Here is a 27701-nt window from a genome sequence, read left to right on the forward strand (position 1 = left end):
TCAAGGGATTACTGTCCATGTATCCTATGTATAAGGATCCACCTCTCATTGAGGGTACTTATATTAATCCATATTGGCAATCAATATCTTAAATATTTTTTAACTTTCAAAAATCCTCCTTGTGACAATGTAAGATGGGTGTTTGAGAAATATTTTCATGCCTTCCTTGAGATTTTCTGATCTTTTCAACAAGCCCGAACAGGAGGGCAATTGTAAACCCAAGTAAGAGGGAATGTTATGAGAATGAATTTGAAGCCCTCTAAAAGTTTCTATTCTACCATCTTAGATAATTTAGAGATGCCTAGATTGTCTTTGTGTCATGCCAAATTATGTTAATATCGTTAATGATGCCATTACAAATATTAATATATTTGGTACACATTGACGTATGATTTATTTTTTACAGTTAGTTTGTATGGCAAGGTGATTCCTGGAGTACTGCATGATGAACATATGTGTAGTGATAATTTGTATGCCTATAGAATAATAATTTACTAATTCATTGTTAGATATTGTATAGGTGAAGAGGACTCAAAAGATTGAGATGAAAGTACACAAATTATTAATTTTGAAAGGTATTAAATTTTTTGGATAAGCTTTGTATATAGAGCTCTCAATGCTCTCAATTCACTAATAACTTTGTTTAATCTTATTTTTTATAATTACTTTATTTAATCCTATGTTTAATCTTGTGTGTATTGTAGGTCTTGCACTAATCCTCTCCTTTGGCTTCACAAAAGAGAGGTAAGCCCTCTTTTTCTTTTAATGATTTATGCTTTTCTCTACATTTACTGCACCCTTGGGTGCTGGGTTTAGGTTTAGTTTAGGCTTGCGTAAGGCTCTATGTATAGGCTTCAAAGCTTATGCATAGGGTTTGCAAGCTTTATGCATAGAATCTATGCATAGGCTTGCATAAAGCTTATGCATTAATCTCGCATAAAACCTATGGATAGAACTCGCATGTGAAGCTTTATGCATAGGCTTACAAGCTTTATACATAGGCTTGCATAAAGCTCTATGCATAAAAACTATTCATAGGCTTGCAAGTTTTATGCATAGGCTTGCAAGGTCTATGCATAGGCTTGCATAAATCTTATGCATAAAACTTGCATGAAGCCTACACATACAGCCTATGCATAGAGTCTGCATGAAACTTGCATGAAGCTTGCATAAAGCTTTATGCAAAAAAGAGCTTGCATGAAGCTTTATGTATAGGCTTCATGCAAGCTTTATATATTAAATGTGATTCTAATCACTTTGCTCAATTTTACGTTTTGTAGGTCTTGCACTAATCCTCTCCTTTGGCTTCACAAAAAAGAGGTAAGCCCTCTTTTTCTTGTAATCCTCAATGCAAGATGTACGTTTATTACACCCTTGGGTGTCGGGTTTAGGTTTAGCTTAGTGCATAAAGCTCATGCATATGCACTAAAACTTGCATAGGCTCTATGCATAAAGTTCTTATGCAAAGGCTTTATGTATAAGCTTTATACATACGCTTTATGCATAGGCTCTATGCATAAAGTGTATACAAAAAAGCCTATGCATAAGAGTTTTATGTATAGAGCGTATGCAAGCTTATGAATAAGAGGTTTATGCTTAGATAATATGCAAGCTTATGCATAAGAGCTTTATGCATAGAGCATATGCATAGAACTTTATGCATAGGCTCTATGTGTAGAGCTTTATGTGTAAAAGCGTCTATGCATAGAGCTTATGCGTAGCTCTATGCATAGTTTTATGCATAGGCTCTATGCGTAGTGCATATTGAAGCTTATGCAGAAGATCTTTATGCGTAGAGCCTATGCACAATGCTTTATGCGTAGGATCTATGCATAGAGCCTATGCATAGAGCTTTATGCGCATAAGATCCTATGTGTAGGCTCTATCATAGCACGTATACAAGCTTATGCATAGTGCTTTATGCATAAATCTCTTATGAATAAGCTTTCATATGTACTATGCATAGCGCTCTATGCATAGGCTCTATGCATAGGCTCTATGCATATAGCCTAGCATAGAGCCTATAGGTAAGCTCTATGCATAGATTTATGCGTAGGCTCTATACATAGAGAGTATGGAAGCTTACGCATAAGAGCTTCATGCATAGAGCCTATGCATAGTGCTTTATGCATAGGTTCTATGCATAGGCTCTATGCATAACTTGATGTGTAGGGTCCATGCATAAGCTTTATGCATAAAGCCTTTATGCATAGCTATTTATGAATGTTTTATGCTTCGAGAAATCGACTCTTATGCATGTATTTGGTTTGGGTTTTATGTATAGGCAATGTTGATCGACCCATCATAGGACCCAGATATATAAACCTGCTCAATATTATCAAACCAATGACATGGGTGATAGGCATGGACTCAGTTTTCACAGACACAGGTATGTTTTGACATCCCTTTTCACATATACAGAGTTTATCCTTTATGCATTTTATAAGTCAATTCGTTTACTCTTATATCCAGGCCAATATATTATCGGGCCAATCGACTCCCTATAGGTAATGTACTCCATATGGCTAGTCATCTCCATGGGGACAATCCATGCCATTGATAGGCATAGGTCCGAGTGATGCAGGCCATCACGCTATGGTTGTGATGAGGCTACACTGCCAACATCGACTAGACCCACACCCACTTCCTGACGTCCATCTTCACCATGATGTCATAGGGAGTCTAGGGGGTCTAGTAGATATAGTAGCGAAAGGGGGGGGGGGGGGGAGGGATAAGGGTTCTTTTTCTTTGGCAAAAGCAGCAACACATTTGCCCAATGGGGGGATTCATTATCCTCTCATTTTGAGCCACCCCCAAGGAGAGCCATCCCATAATTTGATCCACAAACCCTACCATATAATGGAGATGTCGATGGGGCCCTCGTGATGGATGCTACAGGGAAGCAAGTCATTAACTGAATGCATGTACTTGCTAACTTGGAGTTCACAAACTCCTTTAAGAAGTTGAAAGCATAGGATAAGTTATTAAAGGAGTTCACAAACTCCTTTAAGAAGTGGAAAGCATAGGATAAGTTATCAAAACAATATGTTATTGATGTGTTGAAGATTGAGTATGTTGTTCCACATCCAGGCCTCGCCTTTTTGGAGGATTGGATGAAGAAGAGGATAAAGCTTTTGCTCTCTAATAGGAGAGAAAACATTAAGAAAGCAACCAAGAACAACATGGAGAAGCTAAGCATTTTCTTGCAAGAGGAGTGGAGGCACGTGCAAAGCTTTGTGAGGAAGCATCCAGTTGCTTTTTAAACAACAAGTAGCGATAAGTGCTTCATGACTACGAAAGCAAGGAGCCTCACACTTTGGCTCGGGAGGAAAATCCTCCTTCATTACTCGCTTTGTCAGTATTTGTTTTACTATTTTCTTTTATTTAATATGATTTAGTTTTAAGCTATATTGTTTCCTTTAACTAATTGTATCTTTTTTAAATTGTTTTTTGTATAGGGAGGTTGTTGTGACCCAACAAAAGAAGAGTAGGATTATGGGTATTGAGACCCTCATCCGCAATTATGGGCTTGGATGCGTATGCGAGGTGTACGTTTGAATGAGTCCATTTTGGACACTGAAGCTGATGAGGTAAGTAACATATGAGCCCTTCTCTTACCTATATGTAATTGTGTTTTATTGTTTTATACGTATCTTACTCTTGTTTGCATGTATGTAGGATGAAGAGGAAGAGGAAGAGGAAGAGGAAGAGGAAGAGGAAGATCTCGATTATGAACATGAAGTGGGTGAAGAAAGTGAAGACGAAGACGAACCGGAGGAATTGGATGAAGATTTTGATTAGCCTCCTCTTCCTTGATTTTTTTTGTATATGGCCAAAGGTCTTACCAATCGAGCAATATAATATATAATTTTTTCACTTACATATTTCTTCTCAGTTTTAATTTTTTTTTCAGGTTTCTATCTGTATAAAGAAAAAAAGCTAGGGCCAAATGGGGAGTCCTATGATGATGACTCTCTTGTTCTCCCCTCCTTTTTTTTTCCACAATCCGATCACTACTCAGTAGCAAAAGTAGCAATGAAATATCGCTGATCACTATTGAGAAATGATCTTGTGCAGCGAAAATAGCAGCATGTCTAGTAGTGAAATAGGCCCGATATCTCTATACCCTAGTAGTGTTATAAAAGCACTACTAGACCCTCACTCTACTATAGTGATGGTATGATAAGTCCCCATGAATGATCAAGATCATCATCACCCATATAATCATCCATAGTCGCATCACGAACATCATCATCATCCTCGGTAGAATGATATGGATCAAACCCATACTTGCACACGTACCACTCCTTCCAAAAGTACGGGTATGTGAGAAGGGTTCCAAATCGGCCTACAAACTCAAAGTAGACACCATAGCTCCTTTTTGATCCCATACAAAAGGATGTAAGGATGTATACATCTGCATAGCCCTACACTCATCAGAATAGCATAATAATATTGCCTGCTCATCATCTGAACTAAACATCTGATAATCATGATGTGTACATAGCTCGCCTGCATGGCATACATACACAATGTTGCACCTCGACGCTATACTAACATCCAAAATGCCCCAAGTATGAGGCGTGTGAACAAACACCAATAAGGCTAAAGGTACATTTGAACGAAATTCTAAATGAAATGGGCAAGTGGCCGGCCTAGTTCTTATTATGGAAGCCATGCTTGTTGCTTCTAATAGGCATCCCATTCATTAGTTGCGATCCCTTATGCTGCTTTGTTGTAAGGGTGCCTCCACACAGAAATGTACCTGAATACTTATATCATGTTCCATACCTACATAACTACAGAACTGTAGTCGTGCAAACAGTCTTGAGCTATAGAGATATTAGCTCCAGTGAGGCCGGGTATATGTGTGGGACTAGATGTTGGATACTGGTAGATTGAATCTGATGACACCGTCATTTGGTTTGTGAGGTGCTTTTCTCGTCCTCTATCTTACCCTATGCACTATACAAGGGTTCTAAAGCAGAGAATTCTGGTGGTAAGGGAAAGTTTATTCCAATCCTCTACCTTGGCTTTGTGTTGCATTCTACCTGGTTTTAACTCCCTTCTTCGTGTTGCTACAAGTTTGCACTCCATCATTGCTGAATCATAGATTATATTTTTACTTCACTGAGCTCTTTCTCCTGTTTCTTTTAGCATCTGCTACATTTCATTGTTCTCCCTGCAGAAGATCTAAATGATAAATTATAAGCTTATCTGCATGTGAACCTCCCATGATCGATCACCATTGCCACCTTCATGGTAAGTAGATTAGACCAAATGAGTGCCCCCTTTATATATCGTTCTAAGATCCTTGTCAGTGACCTGAGAATGGGACATGAGTGCTCCAACTACTAGATTAAAGCCTTGGGGACTTCTAAGCTCCTATACTAAGATGTGTAAGCTAGGCCGGTAGTCTCAAAAATAGTGTCCGTCTCCCTTGCTAAGTGGATCTCAATGATCATTCAAAAAAAAAATATGCTTTCCAGACTACCATTAAAAGAACTTCTAAACTCTTGTGAATATCATTTTTGATAGCATCAAAGATGTGCATCACAACTAGTGTATCAACTTAGCATGCTTTCAATCAATCGATTTATCGAGAGGGGGCCAAACTGAGCTTGTAAAAAGTGGCTGCCTTGGAAAAATTAATAGACAGACATATGAAGATCCAGTCTGCCTGTTGATCTCAGTGTTTCCAACAATACATCATAAATCCAACTGCAGAACCAAAAACTCTCACTGAAAGTAGTTCTTGACAATTGTCAAGGCATACCTTAGCTACTATTTGTCTGATTAAGAAGTCCCATGGACCTGGATAGAATATGATAAGCAGCTTAGGACCTTGATATTTGAGGCCTCAACTCAAGAGCTGATTTCAGTGGTGGACTTTGGATATGATGTATTTGTGCACGTGTGCCTGCGTGCGTGCGTGTGGGAGGAGGGGGGGAATAGGGGGTGTGAACATGGCGTTTTGTAACGCCCATCATTTCCATCGTGGGAAAAGATATGATTTGATTAGCACGAATCCCAAACCTTAATCTAATCAGTACTCAACAGCTAAGTCTACTAGTTTATGCAGAAGCAGAGCCTATTGACATTTTCAAATCCAAATTGAGACCATGAGAAACGTTCTTGCCGCCTATTTCATCTGGATGGGCTAACCATGATAGGGTTTGAATTTGTTTTTGGGGGGTAATTGCTATTTTTGCATTAGCAGTGCTGGAACTAGGGTTAAACGACAAGGAGGGCAAGCTATCCATAGCATTAGCATTAGTTAAGCTTGGTCTCTCCGTTTCATCATTGATCGGAAGAAGCTGCAAGGTGTGAAGCTGACTGGGTTCTTGTTTATGGGATAACAATGTAGAGGGCGGTGTAATTAGAAGCTTCAGCTTGGGTTCTCCATTAGTAGTTTCGTTGTAATCTGGTAGTCCAGCTTGTTGAGTTTCCTGTAGACAAAAGCACCAACGAAGTTAACATAATTATCATTAATCATACTCTTGAAATAGATAAACAAGCACCAATTAAGTAGAAATAGTTTATGTGCATAGTGTTGGAATAGATAAACAAGCACCAATTAAGTAGAAATAGTTTATGTGCATAGTGTTGGAATATGCAAACAAGCGCCCATCTTCTTAAGTAAAAACGATTATAATGATCAGTCTGCAGACTCTTCGACCTATTCTAAGAATCTACATGCAAAAACAGAATTCCAAGTATTTGTATGTGTAAGAAATCGGAGGTAATCTCCTACTACATATCAGGTTTATATTCTATTTATTATTGCTTATTTTATTTTTTCTGCTCATTGCAAGGTTGGTGCAAACCTGCAGATGCAGAGCTAGCTTTTCCGAAGGCCAGCCAGGCAAAAGTGACCTTGTATTGAAACCCTTGAAATGGTCGTGTCTATTAAGGGCGTCATCAACACTGTAGAGGAGCTGCTTATAACTTAGGGTAGAGAGCTCAGTTTGGAAATTTCGCTGAGCCGTTTCATAGGACCGAGCTAACTTGTATGCACGCGATCCCTCCGACCAATGATCCCCAGCTTCAGAACGAAGCATCTCGGCCTGCTCATGACTGAAGTCTTGATCCCTTGATGCAGTGCTGCTATATTGATGAATGATCAAGTCGTTGGAGCCTAGCTTTTCCCAATCTATTGGCCTCTGAAACATCAACCCATGATGAATATGATGACTTTCCTTGAGCCTTTTGAAGTCTTGATCCCTTGATGCAGTGCTGCTATATTGATTAATGATCAAGTCGTTGGAGCCTAGCTTTTCCCAATCTATTGGCCTCTTAAACATCAACCCATGATGAATATCATGACTTTCCTTGAGCCTTAACATTAGCTCAGCTTCTGAATTCTCAATGTTGGGTTTATAGTCCCTGTAATTGGCAAAAAAATAATTAGGAAGCATTAACATTAAAATGCATCGTTGTAACATGGAGAAATGTAAAACATGAAAGTAGTGGCTAGTGTCACTTGGAGCAACATATAACATGATTAAATAATCAAGGGTAGTAGAAAAACACAAAGCAGACAATTATAGTAGTACTCCCACGTGCACCACCATTATGGTTCTTACGGGGCATGTAGTGTAAGTCCCATCACATTATATGTTAGCTTGAGATTGTGCATAGATGCAGTCTGATCTACATTTGTGATGCTAATTAATTGCAGATATGGCAAAGTATACTTCAATTTTTGGGACATACAACACACCTGTGACGTACAACACATCAAATTTTAAATCACTGTGACATACAACACACCTCTACATGTACCACATCAAACTTCAAAACCCTAATTGCACAAAATTATTGCATGTAGCTATTCGAACATCCACATACAGTATATCATAAGCTCGGAATTCTATATTCTTGTAGCTAATATTGGCATGTTTGCATGCTCTAATACTTAGTCGTTGACTAGGTTTTCAATAAAATCTTGCATTAATTCGGACAAATCCATCCATGATTAGGATAATTAGATCTAGCAGTTTATACAGGCATTAGGGTTAGGAATATTTTAATGTAATAACCCTAACATGAATATGGTGAAAACTCGTGGTTCTCAAAAGGGAAAAGTACAACAAGGTAAGATGAACGAGAGATCCTTACCTTAGCGAGAGCCTAGAGTCATTAAGGAGGGGGCGGCGAAGATAATTATGGAGATTATTATTATTATTCATCCCATCTTTTAGACCTTGCAAAGAGTAAGTGGGTCTTAATAATGCGGTACTACGAAAAGCTTCAGATGGTGGTGGAGGACTCTGCAGCTGATGATCCATTTTTTCGTCGCATACGGAAGACAACCCAGTAAAACCTGAGGAAAAAAGGGGGAAATATACAACATTTTATTGCTCGTCTGGGTTTAAAACCCGGGTTTTCCCCGAGCTACAGATTAAGCTAAGGATTTCAACGCAAACTTCTATCTGTACGATTAAGCTGTGCTTAATGAGTAGGGTTTAACTAGTGCTTTGACTAAGTACGTGAACGTATAACAATATTTTTATTTATAGTGCTCAGAATTGACAGTCTATGAGTACGTCTAATTATGCTACTGCTAATCTTAAATTAAAAGTTTAACCGCTCACTATCAATACAAATCTCGTCGTTCTTCATGCTTCGATACATCTGCATCCATTGCAATTGATTAGAATATTATTAGAGATTTCGGTTAATCTCTTTTAATCATTAATCACGGAAGAAATGATTAATTAGCTAACTACCTGCAGGTGGCTCTTCACATGAGCGATGGTAAGGCCCTTCACATCCATGAGCTGTAGAACCAGCTTTGGGGTAGCTCCTGCGGCAGCAAGTGTGTGTTGTTGATGATCAGATAATTCATGTGACAGCGAGATACTTTTCACAAATACCATGCAAACTTCAATATGTATAAGTAAACATTGATATTAAGCTTATACGTGCAGCTAATTATCTGCTAATGTTTTAAAAATGCCTCGAAACATGCCATGAAATCAGCACTACCTAGCTCCCGGTAACTAATACTCTGCATTTAAGCAGGATAATATGATTTTTTCCTCACTTTGGGGCATATATTATGAAACGAATGCTATCCATATTATCGTGCAGTGCAGCTATTTATTTCATCTTAGCAGATCAAATCTACTTAGATGGTAGATAGATTAGTAGTGCAGCTAATCATCTGCAGAAATAATCAATGCTTTAGGGCTGACAGTATGAATCTTAACCTCTCTTGGGATCATGCATGTTTGACCTTATTTGGGAAGTTAATTCGAGTTTAAAGCTTGTCTTAAAGAAACCATTAGGTTTAACACCGTTAAAAGTACGTCAAGCTAAGCTTAGGTTAAGCTAATAAATTATTACTTTCTTGGCCGCCGAGACGCTCTACTGCTTGGACGAAGCAGTGGTGGAGGTCGGGTGTCCAGCGCAATCTGGGCATTTTGGACCGGACATACTGCCGGACACTTCCTCCGTTTTGGCCGGTTCCGACACCACTCGATCTTTCGTTTCCGACACAATTAAGCTCATCAGCCCTAGTAATATCATCACAGAAGCCGGCCGAATTAGTCAAATATTTACGGCTAATCAGATCGCCCTTGCTGCATGCAGATAACATCAACAGATTAGCTGCTGTCTCCGGCCCGTTGTCCAGATCGCTGCTCGACGATGACCTCTGATCCCTCCACTTCACATGAGATCTACTAAGCCTATTTATATCATCTGCATGATTAATATCACTGCTACTGCAGCCTTGTTCCACACTACATTTCATCTCACACCTTGATAAATTTACCAACTCGGAAAGCTAGCTACACCCTCACAAATTGGATCTCAATTCTTTGAGACTTCAGTTGTAATTATGGTTATCCTAAACCTTGAAGCTCTAGGTTTCGGCTCAAACCACAGGCTTCACGGTAATCTCGAGGCTCTAGGTTTTGTGCCAAACCTCGGTCGAGAGTTGAATTAGAGAACCCGTTGAGTTAGAGAACCCTGAACCCGCCTCTCTATTGGATGACTGAATCCTGTGTTTGTTGTTGTTACCAATCTCGAGTCCATTAGGCTTGGTTCTGGGAACCTCCCCTTAATTACTAAACTTCCCAGAGCAATACTAGGGTTAATGTTAATCTTTCCACAGAGATCAGCATGTATGAGTTGAAGATCAAGTGCCTCCGTCCAAAAGCTTCTGTAAGCTCCTAAGAGCAAGGAAAAGGCACAAAAAGTTCTGGCATTGGAATAAACCCTTTCATGGGAACAAAAACCCTAAGACTCTTCATAAACCACATCATAGATGCATGAATCTTGGAGCACATGCACAACAGGACCGTGCAACCACTTCAACTCATCTCGAAGAAGGTACACAACTTCACCAATAAGCTGCTTTGTCTATGAAGGGCATAGAAATCTTTGAGCGGAACAAGAGAAAAGATATTATATCAGGGGTCCTCTAATTGCAAGTTTGTATGATTGAAGAAGCTGCTGCCCCAAGAGGCCATTTGTGCTTGTAGATCAGGGGAAGGGATTGGAGTAATGGATTACTTAGCTTAACCAAGAATTTTCAGCACATTAAGGATTGGCAAAGGACAGCTAATTACAGTAGGTTGAAGAGGCAAATAGAGGGAAGCAATTACAAGAATATCGCAAGCATCAAGAGTGCAAGGAGTAATCAGTAGAGATAATTAAGAATCACAAGCAAAAGAGTGCAAGAGGCAATCAAATAAAATCACAAGAACAACTAGAGCTGTGCAAGGCCGGAAAAGCTGAGATTATAGATGACCAACAGCAATTAGAAGAGAGAAAGTGCAAGGCACTAAGCTGAGGTTAAAGATGATAAACAGGAATTAGAAGAAATTAGAAACTAAACGGTTGGAAAGCACGGGAGGAAGCTAAGATTAAGGATCAAAAGCGATTGGGACAGTTCAATCACACGATGGTTAACGATCTACAGGCCCTAATCAAGCAGTCTACGTGCACGCACACAGTAGTGACGGCAGAGATTATAATAGACGGCCCCGTGAACTCTCACACAGCTAGCGAGCTTTAGCCTTTTTTATCAGACCTGACAAAACCACCGCCAAGGTTGGGGAGAGTCTTTCAGACCTAGATTGCACGTAGAAACGCCGGTCAAACGCCGTCATAAGTGGCTCCAGATTGTCTACCGGCGCGTCCCCTGGCGCCAAACCGGCGGCATGGCCGTGCCCCACCACCAACCCCGACAAGCGCCGCCGACAAACGAGCACTAGTTCACCGGCTCTGCCGGTAACTATATAGCCTCCTCGTCAGCTTTTAATGCGCCCCGCCTCCTCCCTCCAAACCAATGTCAGATAAAGCTTTGTCCAACCCGTGAGATGTAAATCTTTTATTTTGTTTCTCCAAACACATGTTCATGTTAGCCTCACAAACCGATATTCACCACCCCTTTGAGTTTCACATACCTTACCCAAAGGGCCACAAGTACATTGTTTTGCTTTCTAAAGCGACACAATAACTACTTTTGAGAATACATTAAAGCCCTCAACAAGGTCATGTAAGAGTCCACTCCTCTACGTTTGAACCGTCGATTTGTTCATTAGTTACTTAATTGCAAGAAGTTCACTCTGGTCCTTTACCTGCCATGCAAAGTGGTACCTAAAGCCAAGTCATATTGGGCCTATTTGTCTACACACGTTTCAAAGCTAATCAATTGCCTAGAGAGAGAGAGAGAGAGAGAAATTATATTTATGCTTTCCTTGCTTATTTATGCTTGCTCGAGTGTTATGGTAGGGAAGCCAATATTTTTAGAAAAAAATAAAATTCATAAACCATTGAAGTTACAAAAAAAAAAAGATGCAAAAAACTTAAATCTAATCAATCCTCGGTAGGACCCATTTACAATTTTTATAATTGTTTTGCTACATAGCAATGCATTTTTAAAAAATTTGGTTGTTGCATTGGTCATTAAATGATGAAAACAAAAATAAAAGTATTAGAATGATGCTTACAATGACATGAATTACTTGCATCTACCTCAAGTAGAATGCGCTCACCCTTTGTCAATGACACTTTTCTTCGGTCTCCAAAACTATAGAATCTCAAGGCCCACCCTCTATATTTGTGGATCATATAAGAAGCTAAAAATGACATGTTGTAAGTGAACTTTACTAAAGTATGCTTTCTTTTACTCGTTGTGAAGAAAAACGACATGCTTGAATGAGAAATAGAGTAAGAAATAGTGTGTGTTAGAGGGAGGGAGAGAGAGAGAGAGAGGAGAAGGTCTATAGATTGTGTATTCCATGACTTCTGTAGGAGATCAAAGTGACCTATAAGACCAAGGAGACACCATGTGGAGATAATACTCTTTTATTCTTCATATATTTTGGCTTTCATGTACCATATCTAAATATCATCACCCACATTTCTTTTGCATTAATGTCTAGAGCATAGACCTCTTGGGCTTCAAAAAATTCAAGAGAAATGTGGGGGATGGTGTGTCTGGAGATGGTACCTTCATGGAAAATCAAGAATATGAATGATATCAACATATTGTATAAACAATATATCTTCTTTATTCCATATAACATTTATGTAAAGCAAAGATTAATAATAAAAAATGAGCTAGTAAAGTTGATATTGAGACACTCGGGGGGTTCACTATATGTAAACCCTTTGTATCACCCTTTGTATCACGTGCATTCAAGGCCTAATTGTAAAATCCCTTATCTGTGAAATTTTTGTGAATAAAACACACCCTTTTTCTATTCAACCTGTGAATACCCCCTTCTAGTGGTACCCTTCTGTATGTGTAAAACAAGGATTTTAAAAATCCCTTCTGTTGAACCCACATGCTACACTTACATATTTATGAGTGACCCCCCCCCCCTCCCGAGTTGAGAAACAACAAGGTACATTACATCTCAAGGTTTCAAATGCTCATTGCATTATATTATCATTTCATTTATGAGAGATTATATTTATGCTTTCCTTTCTTATTTATGCTTGCTTGAGTGTTATGGTAGGGAGGCCAATACTTTTAGAAAAAAATAAAATTCATAAAACATTGAAGTTGCAAAAAAAAAAAGATGCGAAAAACTTAAATCTAATCAATCCTCACTACTGTAGGACCCATTTACAATTTTTATAATTATTTTGCTACATAGCAAGGCATTTTTTTAAAAATTGGTTGTTGCATTGGTCATTAAATGATGAAAACAAAAATAAAAGTATTAGAATGATGCTTACAATGACATGAATTACTTGCATCTACCTCAAGTAGAATGCGCTCACCTTTTGTCAATGACACTTTTCTTCACTTTGGTCTCCAAAACTATAGAATCTAAGGGCCCAACCTCTATATTTGTGGATCATATAAGAAGCTAAAAATGACATGTTGTAAGTGAAGTTTACTAAAATATGCTTTCTAAAAGAATATCTAAATATGCATTTGAATAAGAGTCAAATAAAATTGCCAAAAATACTATCTATATAGTCGTCAGAATAACGGTCGAAAATAGTTTTGAAAAATCTTTTCTCCCAATTTTTTCTCCTCTAGCATTTTTTTATCAAAATCAATATATATATATATATATATATATATATATATATATATATATATATTCTCACTTTTGGTATACATAATAAATACATATAAACATATATGAAACCAAAAAAAAAGGAGGAAAGTTAGGTACGTCATGAGAATATTTGCATGTTTACGAAATCATAGCTGATCATTAAAGATCATTGGTGCCAAGAAGATCTATTTCAAGGAAAATCCCTTCATCTTCGAATAGTGTAGGACTAGAAGATGCATCTATGTTGACTCCTAAATCTTCAAGCTCTAGCCGTGGTTTCTCATTTGTTTATGTCTCTTCGTCACCACCTGCAGTGTTTGAGGCATCTATTGTGTCTAATTGTTTCATCTCAATATCACCACCTGCAGTGTTTGAGGCATCTATTGTGTCTAATTGTTTGATCTCTATACCTTCGTCTAGCCCTTGCTCTTGTTGATGGCTTGCACCAATCTATGTACTTCATCGCCTTCTATTTCCATGTCTTCATATATTTTCTTACTACGTGGTGACACTTGAATTACAAACCACCATTGATGATCTCTTGGGTCCTCCTTAAAGATCACTTTCTTACAATGCTTCGGTAGTACAAATGTGTCCTTTTGGTCTGCCCATATCTCTGTGGAGTCCACTTGAACTAATGTGGATTTGTATGGATGCATGTGCTCCTATTGTGACTACCTTGAACCACTTAATATCAAAGATAAACATATGAAACTTTCTAAAGCCAACCTTGATGATATCTTGGATGGTTCTAAAGTAATCAAGCATGTTCACATCCGTATTGAGATGCACTAGCCCTGCTTTCTTGCATGAAATTTGTTTTAACACCACAATCGAACATTGTTCTCTTCTTATAGATCTGTTCCACTCAAAAATGGTGTCCATGTGACCATAGTGCTGTAAATTTTCGATACTAGAAGAAAATAACACATCATCCGTTAGTTTATGGAGAAGTTGTAAACAATATTTGGAGAACATGTGGACATATTGAGGCTTAGAATGAATGAAATCATGTACATGGTGTTGAAATATGCAAGTGAATGGTTTTGTGCGAGAATAAGCCCTTAGCTAGAGACTATAAAAGGGAGTCTGTAATTGAGTGGGTAGTAGTGAAAAGGTGAGAAGAATATACTGAATGAGAGAATCAAGGGTAGCATGAGTGAATATAGAGGTGTGGAAAGATTCTAGGAAAAGATGCCCCAGATGTAGGGGAGGTGGCACAAATCAAGGAGAAATTAGTGGGGTGGGTGCTTGGCACCTTGTGGATGTAAAATCTATAAATTGAGGCACTGGCCTAATGAGAATTTGCTGGTTTTTGAGTATCCATGCCTACATTATACTATTAGATTAATTGTGCACTAATCTTACCTTGATCACTTTCTAATTACTTGTTGCATGTTGATTCTTGCATTTGATCCACCATAGCGCATCACATTGCTGCAAATTTAACATGGTACCAGAGCCAAACTTAGGGTTCAGCTAATTTCTAAGCCTAATCACTCTGCTAATCATAGATTAGGAGTTAATCACCGTTATATTTAAGTCCTTTTTTCAACTAATCCTTTGCATTCCCAGCTGGTGGAGGTGCTTGATCTTCCTCCAGCCATTAAATGAGCTTAAAATCTCTTAGCCACATCTAGGCACAACTCCCACGCATCGGCTTGCCACATCAACCCTTCAAATCATCGTCAGATGCTACCAAAAATCGTGAATTTGCTGGTGCCTCTTTTTCTGAGAAAAATTACAAATCCTTCTTCATGCCTTGGAATTGGAAGGATTGGAACTAGCTCAAGGGTTTTTTTGGGTGTCCTGAAGTTGCTGGTGGCCTCAGAATCTTGAAATTCATCAAGGAGAAGTGGCATCAAGCTCTAGATCAAATCTGCAAGTGACTTTGGTAAAATAGAGATTAAGCATTCAATAGTTGGTCAAATATTATGTTTTTGGGCTTGATCTCCTACTAGACTAACTGCTATTGATGCCCTTGAAAGGATTTGAGCTCATTTGAACTCTAAGGCACCAGATATAGCCTCCATGTACACTTTATTTTTTCACACAAAATAGGATATTAATCTCACTAATTAGTGATTAATTAACATTAATCACTATTTTTTGGTGTAATTGATGGTTCAAACTTACCATTGGGTATATGATATAGATCTCTATCACTTTATATTGCAATTTGAAGTTGGTTTGATATCCCAATCATCCAGTACAAAAACCAATTATCCTTGGCTTTATGCAATTTTTGGTGTATTCATACTTGTAAACTTGATGTAATCATCATTTAACACCAAATTGGAGTTGTAAAAGGGTAGACACTACCATGGAATCTTGAATTGGTTCAAGAGGTAAGACCCCCTTCACATCATCATGAGCATTGCACAAGAAGCAGCTAAGTTCAATGGGGAGCAATTCCATATATGGCAAACAAAAACCATGTATTTGCTCATGAGGAAGCTAGGGGGACTAGTTGAGGGAAGAGATGAATATCTAGTGGAAATGGGGAGAATGAGTGGAAGAGAAGAAACGAGAAAGCATTAGGAATCATTGCGCTTAGCTTAAATGAGGAAATCATTCACCACATTGCAGGGATACAACAAGCTAAAGATGCATGGGATGAACTTAACAAATTATTTGGCACTCAAGCAAAGAATTCAAAGATAAATCTGCTAATGCAATTCTACAAACTTGACATGAAGGAAAGTGAACCTCTAACCACACACTTGAACAAATACAAAAGCATCAAACAACAACTTGCAGCCATTGGGAAGAAAGTAGAAGATGACGAGGCACTAGCACTGCTTCTAAACAGTGTGGAAAAGGGAGAGTATGAGAACATTATGGCAAACTTAAAGAATGTACTAGATTTGAAGTTGCATGAGATAGAAGGAGCCCTACTAGATCAAGAGAACAAGGTCAAACAGAGAAGAAAGGATTGGACCCAACAACTAGAGAGGAGAAAGCACTCTACACCGGAGGAGGCCTCGCACGAGGACGAGGACGAGGAAGAGGCAAGGGACGAGCAAGGATCTTCACTTGCCAAAACTGTGGGAAGGACACATGGCTAGAGACTGCTACAGCAAACCAAATGAAGAAGGATCGGCATATCGGTAAACTTTATGGAGACTCCTAAGTTAGAGGAATCAGAATATCTTCTCTGAAAGAGGAAGAGAGAAAACCCACAACCCAATGTAACTTGGCCCAATAGAGTAAAACCACGTCTGAGTGTGAGCACTTTAGTCAAAGTTACAGACACTTGTGTAGTAGCCTTGGACACATACAGAGAGAGTGTCAAGGACTATGAGTTAGAGACTTGAGGCACTGGTCATGGGCTACCAAGTAAGAGGGAAACTTGGTATAGGGTCGAGGTGTGCTAGAATTATTCACTTGAGGAGAGGTGTTGAAATATGCAAGTGAATGGGTATGTGCGGGAACAAGCCCTTAGCTAGAGATTGTAAAAGGGAGTCTGTAGTTGAGTGGGTAGTAGCAGTGAAAAGGTGAGAAGAATCTATTGAATGAGAGAATCTAGGGTAGCATGAGTGAATATAGGGGTGTGAAAAGATTCTAGGAAAAGGTGCCCCCATATGTAGGGGAGGTGGCACAAATCAAGGAGAAATCAGTGGAGTGGGTGCTTAGCACCTTGTGGATGTAAAAGCTATAAATTGAGGCATTGGCCTAATGAGAATTTGCTCGTTTTTGAGTATCCATGCCTACATTATACTATTAAACTAATTATGTACTAATCTTATCTTAATCACTTCCTAATTACTTGCTAATCATGTTGATTCTTGGATTTGATCCACCATAGCTCATCACATTATTGCAAATTTAACACATCATACCTAGTCACAACCATATGCAAGCTCCTCTTCCTCATCCGTAATGTGAGACCCCCGACCCCCTCCGCGGTGCCCCCTCCGAGGGTGCTGGTGGTGGAAGCAGCGTTAGCCTCTTGCGTGGGACAGGGATCCACACTCCGGGCCTCACCCGTGGATGTCCGGACAAGAGACTAGCCCGGCGGTTCCTCTGAAACTGAGCCCGAAAAAATTTCCCTCACCCAGAAGGCACAGGTGATTCCTCCAGGGAAAATCTTCTAACGAGGCAATTAATCTAACGAGTCAAATCAGATCAAAGAAGAGACTTGCACTTGGTCCATAGAATCACCGCTTTTTTCCTCCTTTAACGAGGCACAACCATTGATTCCCTCCTACAGAACAAGGGTCTTCAAGACTTAATCTAACTAACATAACTAATCGTATCTTAATTGTCTCGCAGGAATCCCCCGATGATCCAGCCCGGCCCATGAGTAAGGCCCATGGGTAAGCCAACCACCCGACCACTCTATTGGTGGGATTCCTTTATAAAGATTTGGTTATGTTTGAGGAAAAGAGTTCCTAGGCCCCCTAGCTAGCTTTCAAGCAAAATTTAAAGTAGGCAAACCACGTACACACCCGATATGAAATTGCCATTTATAACACATTCGACTGTCTTTAAAACAATCCTTCAATGAAAAACATAATATTACTGATCATCATCCTCCAAAATTCTGAGTCCATTGTATTAAAAAATGTGTCCTCTCGACTCTCCGTTGAAGACCAGCTGGTCAACCAACAAGATCCAATATCAAAATTTGATTCACAAAAGTCATTCTTTTTAGTCCATCCGAATCTTCCTCGACGCACGCATGGGTGTCCTAGCAACCACGAGCCCGTGCATCACCTGGTCAGAACCCTCTAGGATCCTACCTAGGTATCCTAGCACTTCACTCAGGGATCGCTTCGTCTCAGTCCTCGCTCATCGTACCGAAGCTGGTCAAGACCTCGGCTGGCTTTGCCATCGCGAGTGACTCCCCGCCAGCTGTTGCAAAATGAACCTCCTCTTTAAAACACATGCCAAATGCTTCCTCCAGCATTCTAGCGTAAAACAGTCCTTTAAAGGAAAAACAGAGGTTCTATGCAAGTAAAATTCCCAGTTTGAGATTGGTTCCACAAAACCCCTTTTTCCTTAATTTCTCAAATTCATAATGAGAATCCTTGATCTCTCATCAGGATAATCAACCCATCATTTGACTAATTGTCCAACTAGATTCTTGGTGATTTCAGTCAAAGGAAAACTAGTTTAATTCAACGGTAGTCTATTCTTTGTATTTAGGAATTGGAATTGGTCACGAAGTTTTTGTTTGATTCAGATCGAGAGATGGACAAGTAGGTTTACTGTCCGTCCCTCTCGCAGTCTAGCCAAAATCATTCGATTTAATTCTAACAAGAATTTTCTGAGATAAACAACTACTGAACTTCTAATCGTAAGGAAATTCCAACTTTGTGAACTTCATTATTTCTTTTCTATAGTAGATTAAGAAATGGTTCTATTAGAGAATATTGGGTTTTAATGAAAATACTCTTCTTCCATTTAATCTATTTTTTGGTAAATACCAATTTGGTGATTTAACCACATAAAATATCTATAGATATTCTTTCTACTATTTAATTTCTCAACCTTAATTCCCTAGGTGAAATTATAGTGAAAATTCCTCTTTTGTCATTAAAATTTAATTCAAATCTTTCTCTACTTAAATATCATAAAAATTCTTCTTTTAATTAAATAAAAATATACATTATTTCAAATATACCAAGAATTTCTCTTTTTTCATTTAAATGATTAAATTCCAAATATGATGGGAATTCCTCTTTCATCATTTAAATTTATTCATGCATAAAATAATTTTAACTAAAATTTCTCTTAAAAATTAAATAAAAATATCCATTAATTTAAATATGACAAGAATTCCACTTTTTCCATTTAAATGATTGAATTCCAAATATGATGGAAATTCCTCTTTCATCATTTAAATTTATTCATGCATAAAAATAATTTATCTAAAATTTCTCTTTAATTTTAAATAAAAATATTCATTATTTTAATATACCTATTTTTCTCTTTCTCCATTGAAAATACATGGATCTCCATTATCATGGGAATTCCTTTTTTATCATAAAAATAAATTTACTAAAAATTTCTCTTGTTCTCTAATTAACTATTTATACATAAACATTAAAATTTAATTTTCCATGGATATGATGAGAATTATTCTTTTAGCATAGGATGAATAATCCTAGAATATGTTAGGAAGTCCTCTTCTCACATTATTCATAGAAATGACTTATGTATTAATTTCTAAAAAATTTACCATAGCTCCGCTGTTATTACTTCAATAATTTTGAAAAGAATAAAACTTAGTAATACAATTATGATAGATTAACTATCAATAGATCTAAATCCAATTTGTGGATCTAAATCATAAGTTCATCATAATTTATGTAACATAAAAGCAATAAAAAAAGCCATTTCCTTAGCCTCTAGCTTAACTAGCATAGAGTTTGATTTTAGAATTAAGAATTGCTCCATGAGAAGCATCATTTGAATAGAGAATTGGTCATAGCAATGACCATTCTTTGGGGGGGAGAGATATACTTAAAAAACATCCTAAATTAAGCATAAAGATAATCTTTTTGTGATTAATCATTAGAATTCATTAGAGAGCTTAATTTGCATTGAAAAACCATTCATTTGAATAATTTTGAATCTTGAGAGGGGTTGAGAAATGAAAACATTTAGAATATTAGAGAAAAAATCATAAAATCATATCTTACCTCTTGATTTACTTGCTTCTCTATTCTTTTAGAAGAAGCCCCCAACCAATCAATTGGTTAGTATGTTAAGAGGAAAGCTCCAAGGAAGGTTGAAGAGAGAGAGAAGCTCCAATCTCTCCAAACTGTAGAGGATTTTTAGGGGATAATAGAAAATATGCTAATTCTAATGTAATACTGGCATGGTCTAGTTCACAGATGAGAAAATATGCTAATTCTAATGTAATACTGGCATGGTCTAGTTCACAGATGAGAATACAAAAGAATGAGGGTCTATTTATAAGTGAGGGAGGCCACTAACTGAGCCCAACTAAGTTCTAGAATTTTCGAGCTTCAGTTTGGTTGAATTTGGACAAGATTTGGACTAGTTTTGCTCCCATTTTGATCCAATTTGATCCAGGAGAGAGGAGAGATAAAAATATCTTAATATTTTTGAATTAAAAACTCATTCACATGTGTGAAATAGGCACCTCCTTAAAGTCTCCCCCTCTCCTTACCAATTGCATTTACTCATTTTTGGGTATTTTCTTTTATTAATTGGATTTATCTCATCTCAATACTTGGATTAATCTTAATGGCCCATAGGAATCTTAATTGGTCCATAATCCAAAATTTTCAGAAAATCTTGACCCTTAGGCTAAGGTCTTTTATATCATTTTTAATTGATTCCTAATGCACCTTGGAAAATTTATTTTGATTTTCTATTTAGGAAAACATATTTTTGATATTAGGAGAATTTGTTTATCCAAAAATATCTCAATATGAATTACCTCACTCTAGAATTTTTCTTCTCTCTAGACAAAAACAAGGAAAAATAATATTTTCTTGTATTCAGAAATAGGGAATGATTACAAAGGATTTAAGTAAAGCTTATTCATTATTCAGGCTGAGGAGGAATCTTACATCCTCTCCCACTTGAAAAATGCGAGATGTCCTCATCTCGCAAAGTGGGGGTAATATTTCGCCAGTTCTTCTTCTTTCTCCCAGGTGGCGTCTTCTAGAGGGAAGAACTTCCACTTTACTCAAAATTCTCTGAGGACTTTGCTCCTGAGAATCTTCTCCCGAACGTCAAGAATTTCCTCAAGTTGGAGTACCATATAGCCTTGAGTCAAAGAGATCAATTGTTCATCATCAAGCACGTGACTCGGGTTGGGTACATATTTCTTAAGCAAACTGACATGGAACACATTATGTACCTTGAGATGGGGAGGCAGAAGAAGTTTATAGGCTAGATCGTCCACTTTCTTTATAACAACATACGGCCCACAGTATCTAGGAGAGAGCTTCTTGTACTTCCCTAAAGATAAGAAACTTCTCTTTGGTCGTACTTGAATGAAGACCATATTTAATTCTTCAAACTCTCTCTCTCATCTCTTTTTATCTGCATACTACTTTTGCCTATCTTGGGCTGCCTTTATATCTTTATGGATTGATTGCATTTGCTGGTCCATGTCTTCAAGCATTTGTCTGGGCATTTTGACTATGATCAATGGGTCAGACCAAGTCAACGGTGTAAGGAAATCTTGCCCATACAAAGCTTTGAAAGGACTCATCCCAATGCTTCGATGATAAGAAGCATTGTAAGCAAATTACCCCGTTCACTCTTTCAATCTGGCCATCTGTTTTGGGGTGGTAGGCTGTACTGAGATCCAAGAAAGTTCCTACTGCTTCGAAGAATGGAGTCCAGAATTTCGATGTGAATTTGGGATCTCTATCACTTACTATCCTCCTGGGGTAAGCCATGCAATCTGAAGATCTCTTTAAGGAAAACTCAGGCAACATCCACTGTAGTGTATGTTTATTTCACTGGAATCAGATCGGCAACTTTGGTTAGCCTGTCAACTACCACAAAAATGGAGTTGTAACCTGATTGCATTGAAGGTAGTCCAATGACAAAGTCCATGCTGATACATTCTTGCTTCATCTATGGAATGTCGAGAGGCTGCAATTTTCGTGGCATCTGGACTCTCTCTGCCTTGACTCTCTGACACATTAAGCATTTTCGCACATAATCAAGTACATCCCTTTTGAGTCCTGGTGGCTAGAAGAAGCTTTTCTTCTCAGACATATAGGTTTTTATAAACCCTGGATGTCCAGCTCTATCAGGCTATCATGGGCTTCTCTCAGAATTCTTCCCTTTATTCCCATCATTGGGAATACATAGCCGATTATTATAATACATGCATTCTTCATCCAATTCATATCGAAAAACTCAACTCATTTCTTGAGGAGTCTTGCTTTCCTGCATCAAAAGGGTAGCAATCGGGGTACCCTAGTACTCTGCTAGAGTCTGGAGGAGTGAAAATTGACGGTTATTCCCTTGATGCTCTATTACTGCATAGATCTATTCTTTTTCTTCCTCCACTTCATCAGCTATAGTGACAGCTCTGGCTGCTCTCTTTCTGGTTGTTCCAATTCTGGGAGGGAGTTCGAAGACAGCTTTGCAGCATGGAGACTGCAGAGGCTGAGCTGGCACTCTTCTGGGGTTGCCCTGATTTTTTGTGCAGGGGACCCTAATTGGACTGTATGAAGGAGTTTGTCTCTGAATTCTGGGACCTTGGCTTCCTTGGCCCACATAAGGAGATGGGCAATCCTTGAGCTGGTGCCCAAACCCCTGACATCCAAAGCACCTGTTCTCACTTCGAAGCTCTTCCCTTTACATTCTTGAGAGAGCCAAAGTTCCTAAGAAAGTACTTCGAGGGAAAGGTCTTCCTTCATTCCTAAAACTTCCCATCTCCAGATTCTGGTTGGGACCTTGGTGTCTCTTTGGAGGCGGAAGGTTGGAAGAACTTCGCGATGTCTGGAACATTTTGAAGGATGAGGGAGCTGGCTTTGGCGAAGTCCTTCACACCATTCTGACAGATTCTACCATGGACACTGGCTTGGCATTCTTGACCAGTGTATCTAAGGGTTCGTTCATTCCCCGAATGAACCTGGCCATAAGTTGCTCTTTGTCTAGAGGTGGTGATGAGTGAATACTTGAGCAGAAGAGCAAATGCCTGGTGATATTCTTCAATGGTTTTTCTCCCCTGGTTTAGCTCTAAAGATTCATTCATTCTGGTTTCTAAGAACCTGGGGGGACAAAATCTCTTCCTCAAATAGGTTTTAATATCCTTCCAGGAGGACTGGGTATTCTTGTCGAGATGGTTGGTGTCACAATGGTTCCTCCATGCCACCCTCACTGTTTCCACAATTTTCAGCCTGGCAAGAGCCATTTTGCTCCGCTTATTGTAGCCTGTGACATCAAAATAATCTTCCATAGCTTCCACCCATTTCTCCACAGCCTCGCCCAAGTTCTCCCCTTCTCCTTTGAAGGGTCATGGAACTGAGTTCTGTGAAGAGCCTTGCGAACGTCGGGGTCAAGCTCTTCTTCTTCAGAGAGAGGGTCTGGCTGACGGTCCATGGTTTCCTCGCCTCATGATTCTGCCAAAAATGATATATTATTAAATTTTTATTTTGATATCGTCCACGAGATCCTAAGACTTAAGAGGTTCGAAAAATAATTTCTTAAACAAGATAAATGATCTTATTGGAGATCTATGACATATGCTTGGTAACACATTTTACTTCTTTAATTCATCAATAAACAATCACTTATACAACAGGGAATTTTTCCACAAAACATTTCTTTATTTATAGAAAGGTTGCAATATGTACATAGAGTAGCTCGGCTCCAGAAGTCAAAATCTCCTCGAGAGACACATAAGACGATGGTACTGTGCTATAGACATGCCCTGATACAAATATTCCCTTACTACCAAGGGAGCTACTATCTTTTCCTTAGTAAAAAAAGGACTAAGGAGTCTATAGATTTGGCAGGAAAGTCTGAAAATTCGAGGCCTTGAGTGATATAAAATAACACCATGTATCACTTTCAGCCTCATCAAAATCATGTGGTTAATGAGAGATTCTGCCTCAACATCGCACGTTGGTCGTACATACTGCCCTATAAACCACTTGTGCTGCCGTCTCTCCGCTGGGTCAAGGAAATAGAGATCCTCAAAATGGCCTGCAAGTCCGGCTCGGTTTATTTGAGTTGTAGCAGAAGAGATGAGATGCTCGAAGGCAAACGCAGTCATGTCTTGTGACTAGGTAAGGTTGGAAACACCAAATAAGTGCGAAACTTCCATCTATAAATTCAAATTCTTTGATTAAAAATCTTCATTAATGAGGCTTACGCAATGAAAATACAATATGTAAATGCTTTTTCTGAGTTTTTATTATCAATTCTTGATAATAATTCAATTGTCCTTATTACGTTTCAGCAAAGCTTTGATACCAGCTGTGAAACCCCTGACCCCTCCGAGGGCCCTGGCAGCGGAAGCAGTGTCAGCCTCTCGAGCGAGGCAAGGATCCACACTCGGGGCCTCGCCCGCGGATGTCCGGACAAGAGACTAGCCCGACGGTTCCTCCAAAACCGAGCCCAGAAAAACTTCCCTTGCCTGGAAGGCACGGGCGATTCCTCTAAGGAAAATCTTCTAACGGGGGAATTAATCTAACGAGTCAAAGTCTTAACTAGTTAAACTGATCCAACCGAACCTAAAGTCACATGGTCAGATCAAAGAAGAGACTTGCACTTGGGCCATAGAATCACTGCTTTTTTCCTCCTTTAACAACGAGACATAGTCATTGATTCCCTCCCACAGAACAAGGGTCTTCTCAGGACTTAATCTAACTAACGTAGCTAATCGTATCTTAATTGTCTCGCACGAATCCCTCAATCTAGCCTAACCCCAATCGGCCCATGGGTTAGCAAACACCCGTAGCCAACCACCCGACCACTGTATTGGTGGGATTTCTTTATAAAGATTTGGTTATGTTTTGCCCGGGTACCGAGGAAAAGAGTTCCCAGGTCCCCTAGCCGGCTTTCAAGCAAAATTTAAAGTAGGCATACCACATACACACCCAATATGAAATTACCATTTATAACAGATTTGACTGTCTTTAAAACAATCCTTGAATGAAAATCATAATATTACTGATCATCATCCTCCAAAATTCTGAGTCCATTGTATTACAAAATGTCTCCTCTGGACTCTCCGTTAAAGACCAGCTAGCCAACCAACGAGATCCAATATCAAAATTTGATTCACAAAAGTCATTCCTTTTAGTCCATCATCCAAATATTCCTCGATGCACGCATGGGTGTCCTAGCAACTGCGAGCCCGTGTATCACCTGGTCAGAACCCTCTAGGATCCTACTTAGGTGTCCTAGCACTTCACTCAGGGATCGCTTCATCAGTCCTCGCCCATCGTACCGAAAGCGCACCATTTTAACCGTATCGAGGCTGGTCAAAGACCTCGGTGGGCTTTGCCGCGAGCGACGTTCCTCGACGACTCCCCGCCAGTTGTTGCAACGAACCTCCTCTTAGTAAAACACATGCCAAATTATTCCTCTAGCGTTCTCGCGTAAAATAGTCCTTTAAATGAAAAACAGAGGTTCTATGCAAGTAAAATTCCCAGTTTGAGATTGGTTCCACAAAACCTCTTTTTCCTTAATTTTCCAATTTCATAATGAGAATCCTTGATCTCTCATTAGGGTAATCTACCCATCATTTGACTGATTGTCCAACTAGATTCTTGGTGATTTCGGTCAAAGAAAATCTAGTTTAATTCAACGGTAGTCTATTCTTTGTATTTAGGAACTGGAATTGGTCACACGAATTTTTTGCTTGATTCACATCGAGACATGGACAAGTAGGTTTACTGTCCGTCCCTCTCGTAGTCTAAACAAAATCATTCGATTTAATTCTAACAAGGATTTTCTGAGATAAACAACTACTGAACTTCTAATATTCCAACTTTGTGAATTTCATTCTTTCTTTTCCATAGTAGATTAAGAAATGGTTCTATTAGAGAATATTGGGTTTTAATGAAAATACCCTTCTTCCATTTAATCTATTTTTGGGTAAATACCAATTTGGTGATTTAACCATATAAAATATCTAAAAATATTATTTCTACCATTTAATTTCTCACCCTTACTTCCCTAGGTGGAATTATGGTGAAAATTCCTCTTTTGTCATTAAAACTTAATTCAAATCTTTCTCTACTTAAATGTCATAAAGATTCTTCTTTTAATTAAATAAAAATATGCATTATTCCAAATATACCAAGAATTTCTCTTTTTCCATTTAAATGATTGAATTCCAAATTTTATGGGAATTCCTCTTTCATCATTTAAATTTATTCATGCATAAAATAATTTTAACTAAACTTTCTCTTAAAAATTAAATAAAAATATCCATTAATTTAAATATGACAAGAATTTCACTTTTTCCATTTAAATTATTGAATTCCAAATATGATGGGAATTCCTCTTTCATCATTTAAATTTATTCATGCATAAAAATAATTTATCTAAAACTCTTCTTTAATTTTAAATAAACATATTCATTATTTTAATATACCTATTTTTCTCTTTCTCCATTGAAAATACATGGATCTCCATTATCATGGAAATCTCACTTTTATCATAAAAATGAATTTACTAAAAATTTCTCTTTTTCTCTAATTAACTATTTATGCATAAACATTAAAATTTAATTTTCCATGGATATGATGAGAATTATTCTTTTAGCATAGGATGACTAATCCTAGAATATAGTAGGAAGTCCTCTTTTTACATTATGCATAGAAATGACTTATGTATTAATTTTTAAAAATTTTACCATAACTCCGCTGCTATTACTGATAATTTTTAATAATTTTGAAAAGAATAAAACTTAGTAATACAATTATGATAGATTTACTATCAATAGATCTAAATCCAATTTGTGGATCTATATCATAAGTTCATCATAATTTATGTAATATAAAAGCATTAAAAAGCTATTTCTTTAGCCTCTAGCTTAACTAGCATAGAGTTTGATTTTAGAATTAAGAATTGCTCCATGAGAAGCATCATTTGAATAGAGAATTGGTCATAGGAATGACCATTCTTTGGGGGGGAGAGAGATATACTTAAAAAACATCTTAAATTAAGCATAAAGATAATCTTTTTGTGATTAATTCATTAGAATTCATTAGAGAGCTTCATTTGCATTGAAAAACCATTCATTTGAATACTTTTGAAGCTTGAGAGGGGTTGAGAAGTGAAAACATTTAGAATATTAGAGAAAAAACCATAAAATCACATCTTACCTCTTGATTTACTTGCTTCTCTATTCTTAGAAGACGCCCCCAACCAATCAATTGGTTAGTATGTTGAGAGGAAAGCTCCAAGGAAGGTTGAAGAGAGAGAGAAGCTCCAATCTCTCCAAATTGTAGAGGATTTTTAGGGGATAATAGAAAAGATGCTTATTCTAATGTAATACTGGCATGGTCTAGTTCACATATGAGAATACAAAAGAATGAGGGTCTATTTATAAGTGAGGGAGGCCACTAACTGAGTCCAACTAAGTTTTAAAATTTTCCAGCTTCAGTTTGGTTGAAATTGGATAAGATTTGGAGCAGATTAGCTCCCATTTTGATCCAGGAGAGAGGAGAGATAAAAATATCTTAATATTTTTGAATTAAA

The 27701-nt window shown here is 38.0% G+C and overlaps 1 protein-coding gene across 1 annotated transcript; it reads right to left on the bottom strand.

Annotated features, from left to right (window-relative positions):
* Positions 1–5621: 5621 nt before the first annotated feature.
* LOC147641282 (uncharacterized) lies at positions 5622–10853 on the bottom strand. The gene is made up of 6 exons (XM_086820047.1): positions 9352–10853; positions 8733–8809; positions 8598–8637; positions 8122–8326; positions 6828–7386; positions 5622–6449 (listed from the first exon to the last, which is right to left on the bottom strand). The coding sequence occupies exons 1-6, from the start codon at positions 9758–9760 to the stop codon at positions 6075–6077; spliced, it is 1665 nt and encodes a 554-aa protein (XP_086676173.1). The 5' UTR covers positions 9761–10853; the 3' UTR covers positions 5622–6074.
* Between the last annotated feature and the right edge of the window lie 16848 nt (positions 10854–27701).

The sequence above is a fragment of the Cibotium barometz genome, chromosome 2 (assembly GCF_041138505.1).
Source record: "Cibotium barometz isolate CiBa-2024 chromosome 2, ASM4113850v1, whole genome shotgun sequence".
Classification (NCBI taxonomy): domain Eukaryota; kingdom Viridiplantae; phylum Streptophyta; class Polypodiopsida; order Cyatheales; family Cibotiaceae; genus Cibotium; species Cibotium barometz.